The sequence below is a fragment of the Megascapheus bottae genome, chromosome 13, assembly GCF_031878675.1.
Source record: "Megascapheus bottae isolate mThoBot1 chromosome 13, mThoBot2.hap1, whole genome shotgun sequence".
In the NCBI taxonomy this organism is placed as follows: Eukaryota; Metazoa; Chordata; class Mammalia; order Rodentia; family Geomyidae; genus Megascapheus; species Megascapheus bottae.
In genome coordinates, this window is record NC_143521.1 from 59,892,744 (window position 1) to 59,907,399 (window position 14,656).

At 51.2% G+C, this 14,656-nt stretch overlaps 1 protein-coding gene across 2 annotated transcripts; it reads left to right on the top strand.

The window, feature by feature from the left end:
• Positions 1-766: 766 nt before the first annotated feature.
• Positions 767-12,698, top strand: Slbp (stem-loop histone mRNA binding protein). Of its 2 annotated transcripts, none has more exons than XM_090343933.1 (8): positions 767-890; positions 1,031-1,147; positions 3,373-3,477; positions 4,793-4,852; positions 4,992-5,129; positions 6,701-6,850; positions 8,904-8,985; positions 11,807-12,698. In XM_090343933.1, the coding sequence occupies exons 1-8, from the start codon at positions 832-834 to the stop codon at positions 11,921-11,923; spliced, it is 828 nt and encodes a 275-aa protein (XP_090200059.1). In that variant the 5' UTR covers positions 767-831; the 3' UTR covers positions 11,924-12,698. The 2 variants fall into 2 exon arrangements, with proteins under 2 accessions (XP_090200059.1, XP_090200060.1); XM_090343934.1 differs by having other exon boundaries at positions 817-860.
• Positions 12,699-14,656: the final 1,958 nt, after the last annotated feature.

Here is a 14,656-nt window from a genome sequence, read left to right on the forward strand (position 1 = left end):
TTTACAGTACGATACTTTGTTTTCCCTGAAGTGAAAGGCAGGGTCAGGTGGCCTTGGGGCGGCCAGGGCTGGAGGGCCAGGGCTGCAGGGCGCTGGGAAAGCCCTGAAGGCAGGGTCGGGGCTGGGAGGGGAGGACCGGGCGTGGGGGGGGGGAGGCCTCTAAGATCAGGTTAGGGCTGCGGGCGGCTGGAGGGCGGCCTGGGCGCTGGTGGCCCCGGGGAGGGAGGGGGCCCGGCGGGGAGGGCAGCCCCGGGGAGGGTGGCCCGGGCGGTGGTGGCCCTGGGGAGGGGCCCCGGGGAGGGCGGCCCGGGCGGTGGTGGCCCCGGGGAGGGCGGCTCGGGCAGTGGCGATCCGGGCGGCGCCAGGCGCGGCCTCCCGCGCACAAACTCCCGCCAACACCCCCTGCCTGCGAGCCGGCAGCCAATCAGCCCCCGCCCCCCCCCACTCCCACACCCCCCTCCCCACCCCCCCCCGCCCGCGCTGCCGGGGTTCCTGCGCCCGCGCCTCTGCGCTCGGACGGAATCGGCGGCGTCCACCGGTCCCCGCGGCAGCGCGGGCGGCGGGGCGAGGCCCCGAGGCGCGCGCGGCGGGCGCTGTCCGCCCTCCCCCGCCCCCGCGCCGTCCCTCCCCCGCGCCGTCCCGCGCGCGGGAGCGCCGGGGGCGGGGCTTCCGCCTCCCGGGGCGGGGCTTCCGCCTCCCGGGGCGGTTGGGGGCGGGGCCTCCGCCCGCTTAAGAGCGGTTGGGGGCGGGGCGCGCGCAGAGCCGTCTGCGCCGCGCCTGGACGCCCGCCGCGCCGCCCCGCTCCCGCTCGCCCTCCGCCCGGACGCCGCCATGGCCTGCCGGCCGCGAAGCCCGCCCCGGTACGGGAGCCGCCGCGAAGGCGCTGTCAGGTGAGCCGGCCGCGCGGCCCACGTCGGTGCGGCCCGGCCTCCGCGGCCAGGTTCGCGGGCGGGCGTGGGAGGGGCGGGCCCGGGCCTGGCGCGGGGCCTCGCGCCCGGCCGCCCCGCCGCTCACCGCCCTCTGCCCGCAGCCCGCAGCCCTCCGGGAGATGGAGCCTGGGACGGAAACGCAGGGCTGACGGGAGGCGCCCGAGGCCCGAAGATGCCGAGGAGGGCGCGTTCCAGGCCGCGGACAGCAGACCCGAGAGGTGGGCCCGGGGCTCGGGCGGGAACGCGGGGAGCGGGAGGGGAGGAGCGGGGGGGGGGGGAGGCGAGGCGGTCCCGGACCCGGGCAGGGGGGGAGCGGGGGGGGGGCGAGGCGGGCCGGGACCCGGGCAGGGGGGGAGCGGGGCGAGGCGGGCCTGGACCTGGGCAGGGGGGAGCGGGGGAGCGGGGCGAGGCGGGCCTGGACCTGGGCATGGGGGAGCGGGGCGAGGCGGGCCTGGACCCGGGCAGGGGGGAGCGGGGCGAAGCGGACCCGGGCGGGGGGGGCGGGGGGGGCGAGGCGGACCCGGGCAGCGGGGGGAGCGGGGGGGGGGCGAGGCGGGCCCGGACCTGGGCAGGGGGGGAGCGAGGGGGGGGGGCGAGGCGGGGCGAGGCGGACCCGGACCTGGGCAGGGGGGAGCGGGGGAGCGGGGCGAGAGGGCCCGGACCCGGGCAGGGGGGAGCGGGTGGGGGGCGAGGCGGGCCCGGACCCGGACAGGGGGGGAGGGGGGGAGGCGGGGCGAGGCGGGCCCGGACCCGGGCAGGGGGGGAGCGAGGGGGGGGGCGAGGCGGGGCGAGGCGGACCCGGGCAGGGGGGGAGCGGGGGGGGGGGGAAGCGGGGCGAGGCGGGCTCAGACCTGGGCAGGGAGGGAGCGGGAGCGGGCGCGGGCGCAGCGGGTGGTGAGGACCCCGGGGGATATGGGGCCACCTTAGTGCGGTGAGGCTCGCAGAGCGTGGCCGCGGCGTGGCCGCGGCGTGGCGGTCGAGGCCTGTGCAGGAGACTGGGGTGACAGCTCCGTGTCTGGTCCCCCGTGGGGACCTCGTGGTCTCTGAAGGGCTGCCCAGAGGATGGGCTCGAGCTTGTTGGCAGGAGGGGCGGGCCTCGAGGACGGGAGACTTAGTGGGGCAGGGGTCTCTCACAGCTCAGGGCACACTCCCGCCGCCCCGTTCTCGTGTGTTTTGTTTTGCCGGTTCTGGGCTTGCACTGAGAGCCTGGGCACTGTCCTTGTGCTTTTCTCAAGGCTAGAGCTCTATCCTGAGCCACAGCACCACTTCTGGCTTTTTGTATGTAAATGGTACTGAGGAACCGAACTGGGGTTTTCATGCATGCTAGGCGAGCATTCTGCCACTAGGCCAAACTCCCAGCCCTGACTCTTATATCCAATTAACCACAAGAAGACTGGAAGTGGAGCTGTGGCTCAAAGTGGTAGACAGTGCTCAGGCTGAGTTCAAGCCCAGACCTACCAAAAAAAGAAAGATGTCCTTGAGTTGAAGGAGAAGCGACTGTCTGGACTAGCTTGAATCTTAACCTGGTTGTGTCTGTGTACTGTGCTTTGTAACACAGCAAGCCTACTTGACTCATACTCTCCTCTCCTCCCCTTCCCCCCTAGTCCTGGGGTTTTAACTCAGGGAGGGTCTGGGCACTATCCTTGGGCTTTCTCAAGGCTAGCACTGGAGTCACAGTACCACTTCCGCCTTTTCAGTGTATGGAGTATGGAGGAATCAAACCCAGATCTTCGTGCATGCTAGGCAGGCACTCTTACACTAGGCCAAATTCCTGGCCAGTACTCATAGTTTTGTACTTATTAGTTATGGTGCATACAGCCTGTGTGTTAAATCTTAAGCATCTAAGAATTAAACTAGCTACTGTATGTTGGTCACTGTGCTTCACACTAAGCCTAACACAGGCTTAGTGAAATCTTATAATCCTGAAAAAAAACAGCTAGAAGAACTAGTTATAGTTGATTCCTTGGTGACTTTGCTTGGTTTCCCCAGTGGGCTGTGTTCCTGTTTTAGCCAGACTGACTCAGGGCAGGTGAGTACTTTGATGAAGCCAAAAAGATTTTTTTTTTTCCTTTTTGGTAGGTCATGGGACTTGAACTTGGCCTGGGCACTGTCCCTGAGCTCTTCAGCTCAAGGCTACCACCCTGCCCTTGAGCCATTTTCTAGAGGTTAATTGAAGATAAGGGTTGCAGGTTCTTTTGTGCCGGGCTTGCTTTGAACCTTGATCCTCAGATCTCAGCCTCTTGAGCAGCTGGGATGACAGGCGTTGAGCTACCTTGCCCTGCCCTGAAAGGTTTCAAGACTGCCCAAACTCAGTGAACTAAAACGGATGCAGAGCCCATTTCCTTGCCACTTGCCTAAACAGTTAATGACTATTTCCTGAAAGATTTGCAAGGATACTGAGAGTACTCGGATGGTTCAGATGTGCATGTTCACTTTATTGTAGCTTTACTACTCCTGAAGGCCCTAAGCCCCGTGCTAGATGTTCGGACTGGGCGGGTGCAGTCGAAGAGGATGAAATGAGGACCAGAGTTAACAAAGAAATTGCAAGGTACCCATTTTGGACCACCTTGAAATGTTTTCTGTTGTTTTTGTTTTTACTTGTCCAATTCCCCAATTAAATACTAAATCCAAGCTTTGTCTTTGGATTAGTGATTTTAAAAAAATTGCTGTCTAGGATAAGAGGTTGCATTTCAGTGGTAGAGCAGTTGTTTAGAGTGCATTGGGGCTTGAACTCAGGGCCTGGGCACTGTCCCGGAGCTATTTTGTTTAAGGCTAGTGCTCTACCACTTGAGCCACAGTGCTACTTCAAGCTTTTTCTGTGTATGGGGTAGTGAGGAATCAAAACCCAGGGCCTTCTACATGCTAGTCAAGCACTCTACCACTAAGCCACATTCCTAGCCCCTGCTTGCTTAATACTGTCTTCTCTCTCTTCCTTTCCTCTCTCCCTCCTTTCCTCTTTTTCCTCTCTCCACCCATTTGCTAGATTGGAACTTATCTGTAACTGCAGTCATGTGGCTAGAAAAATGGCCCCAGGATTTCTTATCAGTTTCTGTTTCTCCCTGCATCATGGGAGGCAGGACTGGCTGTCCTCTTAGATGAAGGTCTCATAGTATTCTTAGGATTTCTTTGTCCTTGGGGAAGCTTTCCAGGGCTTCCAATGGTGTCTGAAGGCACAAAAGCAATTGGCTATTAACTGGTTTGGTTTAAACACACTGTATGATCTTGGCAAATAATTTTTATCTTAAAAAAATATAATATAGCTTAACCAGGCAGTAGTGACCTGTAATCCTAGCTACTCAGGAGGCTGAAATCTTGAGAGTCACAGTTCAAAGCCAGCCTGGGAACTAAAGTCAGAGAGACTCTTACCTCCAGTTAACCACCAGAAACCCGAAGTGGGGCTGGGACTCAAGGGATGGGGTGGTAGCCTTGAGCTGAGGAGCTCAGAGACACTGCCCAGGACCAGAGTCAAGCCCCATGAACAACAAAAAAGGGAGTTGTTAAAAATAACCCAATCACACTGCTCAAAAAGACTTCATTCCCGTGGGCTCTTTACCTCTTGGAAACACTGCACTTTCTTGGACGGTGGAGGGGCTTGAACTAGGCTTGGGCTCTGACATTGTACTTTTTTGGTCCATCATGGGGCTTGAACTCTGGGTCTGGGCACTGTCTCTGAGCTCTTTAGCTCAAGGCTATCACCCTACCTCTTGAGTCCCAGCCCCACTTGGGGTTTCTGGTGGTTAATGGGTGTCGAGATTGACTTTGAACCTTGATCCTCAGACCTCTGCCTCCTGAGTAGCTAGGATTAGAGGCACATCGCCTGGCTTTTTTTATATACAAACAGCCATTATTCATTTTGATTTCAGATATAAAAGGAAACTCCTCATCAATGACTTTGCAAGAGAGAGAAAATCATCATCGGGAAGGTATCTGTTGTGCAAATATTTCTTTGTAATTGGCTAGTGAGATAAACTGTGATGGTCAGATTTGATTATCCCAATAGTATTTGTTAGCCTTTTTCCTTGACTTGAAATAATTGTATTTGTTACATACTGGATTTTTCAGTTCTGATTCAAAGGAGTCCACATCTGCAGTGCCGGCTGACGTGGAGACAGATGAATGTGTCTTGATGAGAAGACAGAAGCAGATCAACTATGGAAAGAACACCATTGCTTATGACCGCTATATTAAAGAGGTTCCCAGGTAAAGGCTCATTGGCCTGCTTTGAACCAGCCCTGTGGCATTGTGCTTGTGAGGAGCATAAAACAATATATTTTGCCTGCAAATATCAGATGTGAAGATTAATAAAAGATTGCTGGCCGAGAATGGCTTACTGGTAGAGTGATTGCCTACCATGCACAAAGCCCTGGGTTTTGATTGCTCAGTACCACAGAAAAAGCCGGAAGTGGTGCTGTGGCTCAAGTGGTAGAGTGCTAGCCTTAAACATAAAAGGAGCTCAGGGCCAGTGCCCAGGCCCTGAGTTCAAGCCGCAGGACTGGTAAGAAGAAAAGGAAATAGTGTTGTCATGTGTGGTGGCTCATGCCTGTAATCCTAGCTACTCAGGAGACTCAGACCTGAGCATCACGGTTCAAAGCCAGCCTGGCACTAAAGACTATGAGACTCCTCCACTGAATCACTAGAAAATGGGAAGTGGAATGTGGCTCAGAGGTGGGTAGGGTGGTAGCCTAGTAACGTTGAGCGGAAGAGCTCAGGGACCATTCAAGCCTCAATCAATAAAAGAAAAAAAAAGTGTATGTGTGTGCGCGCGGGCGCGTGGTATGCCAGTCTCAGGTCTTGAACTTGGCCTGTGTGCTGTCCCTGAGCTCTTCTGCTCCAGGCTACTGCCCTACCCTTTGAGCTACAGCACCACTTAAGGTTTTCTAGTAGTTAATTGGAGAGAAGGGTCTCAGGTCCTTCTGTGCCCAGACTGGCTTTGAACCTTGATCCTCAGATCTCAGCCTTTTTATTTTCTTTTAGAGCATGTTTTTGTCTCCTTTGTCAAACTCCAAGGACACAGATTTTGAGTTTTCAAGTTCTTACTCTTGCAAGATTGAGAGCCTAGATTGTAAGAATAGTAATATTCAAACAGCTTTCTTAAATTGGGGTCTTAACTCAGGCTGGCCTCAAGGTGCAGTCCTCTAGAATGCTGGGCTTGTAGACATGTTCCATCACTGGCGGAAGTAGTAATGGTTTTATTTCTTTTTAGTGGGCCAGTTTTGGACCTGGTCTTGGCACCTGCCTTATCAAGGCCTCCAGCCCTGAAGTAGTGCTTTTCAATGTATCACTTTATTTTTTTCTTTTAAGCTTTTATTATACAGGTGATACACAGAGGAGTTACAATTACATGTCAGGTGAAGAGTGCAATCTCTGTGTGTGTGTGTGTGTGTGTGTGTGTGTGTGTGTGTGTCTCGGTTGTGGGGCTTGAACTCTGGGCCTGGGCGCTGTCTCTGAGCTCTTCAGCTCAAGGCTACTGCCCTACCCCTTGAGCCACAGCACCACTTCTGGTTTTCTGGTCGTTAATTGGAGATAAGAGCTCATGGACTTTACTGCCCAGGCTTGAGCCTTTATCCTCAGATCTCAGCCTCCTGAGTAGCTAGGGTTGCAGGTGTGAGCCACTGTGCCCGGCAAGAGTACATTTTTGGGAGGACATGTCACTCCTTTTCATGGCAGTACTGGGCTTGAATTCAGGGTCTGAGCTTTTTCACTTTAGGCCGGCATTTTACCACTTAACATTTTAGTCCCTACTCCTACTGATCCTACTCTTTCCTTACCAGGCACCTTCGACAGCCTGGCGTCCATCCCAAGACCCCCAATAAATTTAAGAAATATTCCCGACGGTCTTGGGACCAGCAGATCAAGCTCTGGAAGGTGGCTCTGCATTTTTGGGACCCTCCAGCTGAAGAAGGATGTGATTTGCAAGACATGTATGGCTTTTATTTTCATTCTACTGGTTGACATAAACCTGTGTCTCTTGTAGCAGATCACCCTAGAAGCTATCAGAAACAGCAGCCAGTTCTTAGTGTGTGTGTGTGTGTGCGCGCGTGCGTGCACGTGTGCATGTGTGCATATGCGCATATGCACGAGCGTGTATGCACATGCAGGTACACCTGCGCAGGTGTGGGTGCACATACATAGAGTGGTGGTGGAATTCTGGGTTAGATTTACCTTCAGTAAGCCTAGGATTGAGTAGAGAACTGCCATGATGGCTTTGTTTAGATAGTATTGGCGTTGACTTTGGGGTTTCTTGTAGGGCAAGTGATCTACCACCTGAGCTAGTCTGCCAGTCCTGGTTTATATTTTTTTTTTTCTTTTCTCTTATGCCAGTATTGGGCCTTGGCACTTAGGGCCTGAGTAGTGCCCTTAGATTTGAAGCTCAAGGCTGGTGCTGTACCATGTCTGGCTTTTTTGGCTCTTACGGAGATAAGAATCTCACAGACTATGCTAGGCCTTTCAAACGACAGTCCCCCCACACCACTGGGATGACAAAAGTGAATTACCAGCCAGCCTGGGCTGCACTTGAGGCTTGCTCTCTGTTCTGTCTCCTTAGGGTAGATAGGGTTACAAGCTTTTGTATATGTGTGTGTGGTGCTGGGGGCGGGGGCAGGTAATACCAGGGGATTGAACTCACAGCTTTGCTTTGCAGTGGCTAAGCTGCTGTGACACTGCTGAACTATGCCTCCAGCCCTGTTTTTCATAGGCAATTTGAGGCATAATCTACCTGCTTTACAGCTTGGATCACACACACCTTGTCTAGCTATGAGTTGAGAAAAGGGGTCTTGAACTTTTCTGCCGAGACTGACCTTGCAGGGAAGTCTTTCCCATCTCAGCTTCCCAAGTATGTAGATTTAAATGCAGCTATCCCAAGACAGGTGTTGCTCACCCTGTCATCCTAGGGACTCAGGAGGCTGAGGTCCCAGGATCATGGTTCCAAGCCAGCCTGGGCAGGAAAGTAAGGTTCCTGTCTCCAGTTAACCATCAAAAAGCTGGAAGTGGACAGCATCTAGGCCCTAAGTTAAAGTCCCAGGACTGTTCTCCCCCTCCCTCCCCCCCCCCCCTCCGGTCCTGGGGTTTGACTTCAGGTCCTGGTTGTTTCCCCTGAGGTTTTTGCTCAAGGCTAGCACTCAACTATTTAAGCCACAGCTCCACTTAAGGCTTTTTTTTTTTTTTTTTGGTGTTTAATTGTAGATTAAGAGTCTCACGGACTTGACTGCTTGAGCTGGCTTAGAGTCATGTTCTTTAGATCCCAGCCTCCTGAGTCCCTAGGATTACAGGTGTGAGCCACTAACTTTCCCTCTGGACTTTATACATGTGTCTGGCTGAAAGTATTCTAGGTCTGAACTTCGGTTACATATTCAGAATTTGTTCTCAACAGGAAGTGGGACTGGTATGGTTCTCTGCTCTTCTTGTTTTTCTTCTCTTCCCAGCAACTTCTGGTCTAGAACCTTTTGCTTCCTCAGACACATTCACTGAGCACATAATTTACGTACCTTTTTTTGTATGTGTATGCTGGGAATTTTATTAGAAACTGATATACTGGAATTGGTGTTTTTAACATGGCCTTCCAAGTTTGGCCTCACAGATGTTTGCCCGCCCCCCCCCCCCAATGTGGACACTCTTGTACCATTATCTGTAAGGAAAACCAGGAAAGTATATGGAATAAGGTTTGTGGAATGTTTTATTTTCCCTCAGAAACTGGGCTTGTGCTATCGATATTGCTTGTGAATATATGCATTCCATCACTGTTGAGAATGGCAGATGCTGGTATACTGTAACAGGCAAAGCTTTATCTTTAATTGCTGTCTGCTTTCTGTGCTGGATTGGTTGGTTGAGGATGGAGGTGGGGAGCACTGAAAACTGACTGAGCCTGGGGCCTTAGAGGACTGCCCAGTACCAGGTAGATGAGGTTGTTTTAGTGAGAAGGTTTTCTTGGCTTTCTCAAATTAGTGACTTTCACGCCTATTGGATTTCATTTCACAGACACCCTGTAGACCTTGGAGAAATGGAGACCGAATCCATAGAAAGCAGCTCTGAATCCCAAACAAGCTCACAGGATAATTTTGTAAGTAGTTTCTTTGGTTACATTTCTCAGCCTGGATGTTTTAGGTGAATTGTTGGGAATATATGCTGATGTTGGATTAACAGACTGATACTGGATTATGATGCATATGAAAAAAGGGTGATGTCAGGTTGATCCTAAGATGAATTCTGAGGAAGTGACCTTAATTTAGTTAGGCATGTGATTCAGCCCAACTAGTTAGTACTCAGTATTTTCATTTGGTAGTAAAAAGCCTTTTCCCTAAATCTAGCACCTCTGTGTACTCTTACTAGTGTTCACTTATAAGCCATACATGGTTTGTTCTGGTGGGCTGGTAGTGCAGGAACCATTTGCTTTTTTTTTCCATATATTTTTTATTGTAATTAATAGAAGGGTTACATGATATTTGCCAGATAGATGGTGCATTAATTCCCATACATTGATACTCTTTCACATGTCTTGGTACCATTTGCTTTTAAATTTTTCGTTTATTCTTTTTTTGTTTGTTTGTTTGCCAGTCCTGGGCATGAACTCAGGTCCTGAGCACTGTCCTTGGGCTTTTTCCTCAAGGCTGGCACTCTACCACTTGAGCCTCAGCACCACTTCTGGCTTTTTTCTACATATGTGGTCCTGAGGAATTGAACCTAGGTCTTTGTGCATGTGAGGCAAGCACTCTAGGCCAAACTCCTGGCCCTTGTTTATTCTATTTTTGTACCAGTCTTGGGGCCTGGCACTGCCCTGAGCTTTCTGTGCTCAAGGCTAGTGCTGCACTACTTGGGCCACGCAGCTCTACTTCCAGCTGTTTTGGTTATTAGTTGGAGAGGACACTGACTTTCCTTCCTGGGCTGGCTTTGAACTATGAGCGGTATGTGCATGCAACAGTTCCTGTCTCATCACCTTTGGACCTGTAATCCTAGCTACTTAGGAAGCCGAGATAGGTAGTTGGCAAATTTTTTGTTGTTTTACTTTTTTTTTTTTTTGCCAGTCCTGGGCTTGAGCTCAGGGCCTGAGCACTGTCCTTGGACTTTCTCAAGGCTAGAGCTCTACCACTTGAGCCTCAGCTTTTTTTCTATGTATGTGGTACCGAGGAATCGAGCCCGGGTCTTCGTGCATGCTAGGCAAGCACTTTAACCAGTAGGCCAAACTCCCGGCCCCTGTTGTTTTACTTTTTTAATGTTGGTTGTGGACTTGAACTTGGCCTGGGCACTGTCCCTGACCTCTTCAGCTCAAGGCTAGTGCTCTACCACTTGAGCCACTGTGCCACTTGTGGTTTTCTGGTGGTTAGTTGGAGATGAGTCTCAAGTTCTTTAATGTCTTGGCTGGCTTTGAACCTCGATCCTCACATCTCAGCCTCCTGAGTAACTAGGGTTATAGGTGTGAGCCACTGTGCCCGGCTAGTTGGCAAGTTTTGAGGCCTAGGAGGCAACTTGTTAAGACCCTATCTGAATATGCCTAGCATAAGCAAGCTCTGGGGTCAGCCTTCACCATTGGATGGGAAAAAGATGCCAGGATCTGGAGGCTTTTTCCTGGAATCCTGGTTACTCAGGAGGCTGAGATGCGATCAACTTTGGAGCCAGTCCAGATAGACACATCTGAGACTCAGTTTTAGTTAACCAGCAAAAGCCAGGAGTAGAAATGTGGCTTTAAGTAGCAGCGTGCCAGCCTTGGACAGAAAAGGCTGAGTGCAAGGTTCTGAGTTCAAGCCCTAGTATCAGTGTGCTTGTGCATACATGCTGGTTCTCTGATTTTTACACCTTAGCAGGTGATTATCCTTAGTGTGAAACATGGTTTTTACAACTTTAAAAATGTAACTCAGGTCCTAGTTCAAGAAACAGTATATATGCCAGACTTCCCTCTGGGATGAGACTCTACAGATGAGACTGTAGGGCCAGTCTGCGGAGAGACTTGGGGCCTTTCAAGAGAGGTGTGTCAAGTGACTGGATATGGGCAAGGGAGGAGAGAAGGCTGGACTGTACTTACAAAACCGCTCTGAAGCTAAGTTCAATCTTCAGTCTGCCAACACTGTATTGATCACCATTGGTGTTCCTGCTCTGTATCTTTTTTGCTGTTGTTGAGCTAGTATTGGAGATTGACTCTAGGCCTGGTGTTGTCCTTTATTTAGCCTTTGCCACGTAGGGCTAGTGCTCTGCCGTTTGAGCCGCAGCTCCATTTCTGGCTTTTGTCTTTGGTGGTTAATTGGAGAGGAGTCTCATTAATTGGAGATGAGAATTTCCTGCCTGGGCTGGCTTTAGAACCTTGATTTTCAGATCTCAGCCTCTCCTAAGGATCTAGGATTATAGATTTGAGCCATCTAGTCCTGCTAGTTTATAACAGACAGGGTAGTTAAGCAAGCAGGAATTTGAAACCTCCGGCTAGAATAGTTTGACTTTTATCCAATATCCATGAGTGTCAATTGGCTAAAGACTTTGACTTGGTTGGTTGTGTTCTGTGTTCACGTGCCTATTGCTGGTCACGCAGTTTGTTTTGGTCTTGCCATGTTCTTGGGTACCCAAACATGCACTGAAGCCTTTCAGTAAAAAGTCATCCTGGGCTTTAAAAGCATTAAAAGCAAACCTGTAAACTGAGTGCTGGTGGCTCTCACACCTGTAACATTAGCTACTCAGGAGGCTGCCAGCTGAGGATCCTGATTTGAAGCCAGCTGAGGCAGAAAAATCCATGAAACTCTCTCCAGAACCACCAAGAAAAGCAGGCAGTGTATCTGTGGCTCAAGTGGGATAGTGTCCAGGGAGCCTGTATTCAAACCCCAGAACTGGTACATGCACACACACAGAACAGACCTGTGTATCTGGTGGATTTAAACATGACCCATGCTTCTGTTTTCTAGGATGTGTACTCTGGCACACCCACCAAAGTTAGACATCTCGACTGCCAAGTGGAGGATGAATTTGATTTGGAAGCTTGTTTAACCGAACCCTTGAAAGAACTGTCAGCCATGAGCTAACTGCCATCTGGCAGCAACCATGAGAAAGTTTCCTCCCCCTGGCCGGGTCAAGGCTGGAGAAGCATGTGCTGGGCATTTGTACTTGATGGTCTGTTAATAGTTCATTATCTCATGATCACTTGTTATATTTGCTTTATTTTCTTAAGAAATGTTAATTTTATTTATAGTGTGTTTTGCATGTTTTAAATTGTAAATGGAGTTAAAGCCAAGTTAAATCGAACCAGGAAGCAATATTGCAACAAACATAATTGCTAATGTCATCCAGGTCAGACTGCTGAGTGTATCTCAGCTGGTTTCCTTAAGTGTCTTAGACTTTCCGTTGCCACTGTTGGATGGATTAGTTATTGATTTAACCATGTATTTGTGGGACCAGTCTGGAGTCAGTGACAAAGAATTCTGATTCACACCATTATAGTGATTTTTGAAAACTATTTCCTAGCCTTTTATCAGTATGTCAAAGTAGGATATTTTTTCCCCCTCATACAGAGCTCTGAAAATTCAGTTAAAAGTGAATTGTTTAATTAGTAGGTTTTATGTTGGCTATGCAGTCTTAATTTGGAACTTGTAAATAGTGCAGGATCTTAATGCTCAAGATTGAAGGCACAGATTTGAACATTTCTTAAGACCAGTTAATTTACCATGTAAAATTGCTGTAAATGATAATGTGTACAGATTTTCTGTTCAGGTATTCAATTGTAAACTTGTCAAGACTTGCATTTCTATTGCTTTTGTATGGAATGATGTTGCAAAAATAAAAAGCACCTTCTATAACTGATTTGTAACGTTGGTAGGTGGGCGGACTGCCCTGCAGTGATGCTCCAGTAAGTCTCTCTCTCTTGCTCGGGATACACACATGGCCCTGGGGGGGCACAGGCACCCTTTGGTGGCAGCTGTGTCTAGATGTTAAGTGGTGGCCAAGGACAGACACTATTAGTCTTAGTTCTTTTTTTTTTTTTTTTTTGCCAGTCCTGGGCTTGGGCTCAGGGCCTGAGCACTGTCCTTGGACTTTCTCAAGGCCAGAGCTCTTCCGCTTGAGCCTCAGCACCACTTCCGGCTTTTTTCTATATATGTGGTACCGAGGAACCGAACCTGGGTCTTCATGCATGCTAGGCAAGCACTTTAACCACTAGGCCAAACTCCCGGCCCCTAGACTTAGTTCTTGCCCACTACATCTTGTGAGGGCCCTTAACAGGGGATCCTGGTTATGTGTCACTGTACACACAGCCTGGCTGCTTTAGGTGCCCAGCAGTCTGGCAGCACAGCATGCCAGCAGTTGGACTTCTTCATCTGCAGTTGGGGTGAAAGGGAACGGGAACTCAGCAATGGGCCTGAGCCTTGAAGGACATTCTGTCCATAGCTTGCTTTCCATAGCTAGGCCCTTGGACAGCTCAGTCTGCAGACATGCTGTAACTCATAGTATACGACCTCCTGTCCTTCCTTAGTGGAAAGCAGTGCTGGACTTGTTTTATGCCAGGGGTGGACTGGTGGCTATCTTGAAGTTTTCAAAGGCAAATTCCTTGGCTGGTGTTCCTGCCACAGTTATAGGTTGTAGCACTGGGCCCCAGCAGGAAGCAGGGCTAGGCCCGCTGTATCCTTGAAAAGGTACAGGCTGAGAAAGGGGTGGGAGGTGTGGGCAGTGTCAGCTTTCCAGTGCTAGAGATGGCTGCCAGGGTGGCGTTGGAACTGAGCTTGGCACTCTGTGAGCCTAGGGTAGAGCCAGAAACCCTAGATAGTTATCTGGCAGGGCTAACCCCTGTTGGACCTACCCGTAAGGCAGTCACACACAGGGCAGCAAGTTGAAAGAAGGTGCTAAGTGATGAAATGATGACCTTGACACTAATGTGGAAGAGGCTGGGAGAACTTGGGGAGTAGTTTGTGAATGCTTGAGGAGCTGGGTGATACAGCTGAGGGTTTTCTGGCTAGGCTCTGGTTCTTGTGCTCTCTCTAGAATGCTGGTACTGATAAGCTAGGAGAGCAGCTATTGAACAGGCTGGCGCAGAGTGGGCTCGAATGTTATTAAGTGAATCTAAAAGGCTTCTAAGCAAAGATCAAATCTGGAGGTCCACTGGAAAGCTAGGAGCCCTATGGATGCTAAGTGTGTGTGTGGCTGGCAGATATCCCTTCCCTTCAGGCCTGAGAAGGTTGGGAATCCTGTAAACCGGGTGCCTGAGGAGCTTACGAGACAGAAGGGTAGGCCCCACAGTTATGGCTCTGTCTGAGCATCAGGAAAGCTGAGAAACACAAAGCTTTGAGAACAGTTGCACTGGCAGAAACACTCGAGGGCCTGAGGGGTGGGCAGTGGGAGATAATCCTTGCCAGCTGCCCTTTCAGGGGGCCGTCTGATCTCTTTCCTGGTGGTTAATTGGATTTTCATGCTGGTCTGGCCTTGACCTTGATCCTCAGATCTCCGCCTCCTGAAGTAGTTAGGATTACAGGTGTGAGCCACCATGCCCAGCAAGAAGGATGGTGTCTGAGGGTGAGCTGGTGGGGGCCGGCTGCAGAGCTGCCTGGACGGTGGGGCCAACCACATGCATGCGCTGGCAGGTTCTAGGGCTGCGTGGACCAGAGAGCAACTCAGTCTGCAGGACATGCCAGCTGTGCTTGTGGCACGGCGGATGTGGAGGACGTAGGCTGTGGGATCTTCACTTGAGGAATTCAGGAACGGACGGACTGCAGGTCCTGGCGGGGCAGAGCTCGAGGGGGAGGGCAGCTTGGGAGGCTGGTGGGAAGGGT

What these genes read in the sequence shown, in the direction of transcription:
- Slbp (XM_090343933.1), top strand. Translation starts at nt 832, where the DNA reads ATGGCCTGCCGGCCGCGAAGCCCGCCCCGGTACGGGAGCCGCCGCGAA. An exon ending in CGCCGCGAAGGCGCTGTCAG is followed by an intron (nt 891 to 1,030) that starts GTGAGCCGGCCG and finishes CTCTGCCCGCAG; the next exon opens with CCCGCAGCCCTCCGGGAGAT. An exon ending in GTTAACAAAGAAATTGCAAG is followed by an intron (nt 3,478 to 4,792) that starts GTACCCATTTTG and finishes TTTTGATTTCAG; the next exon opens with ATATAAAAGGAAACTCCTCA.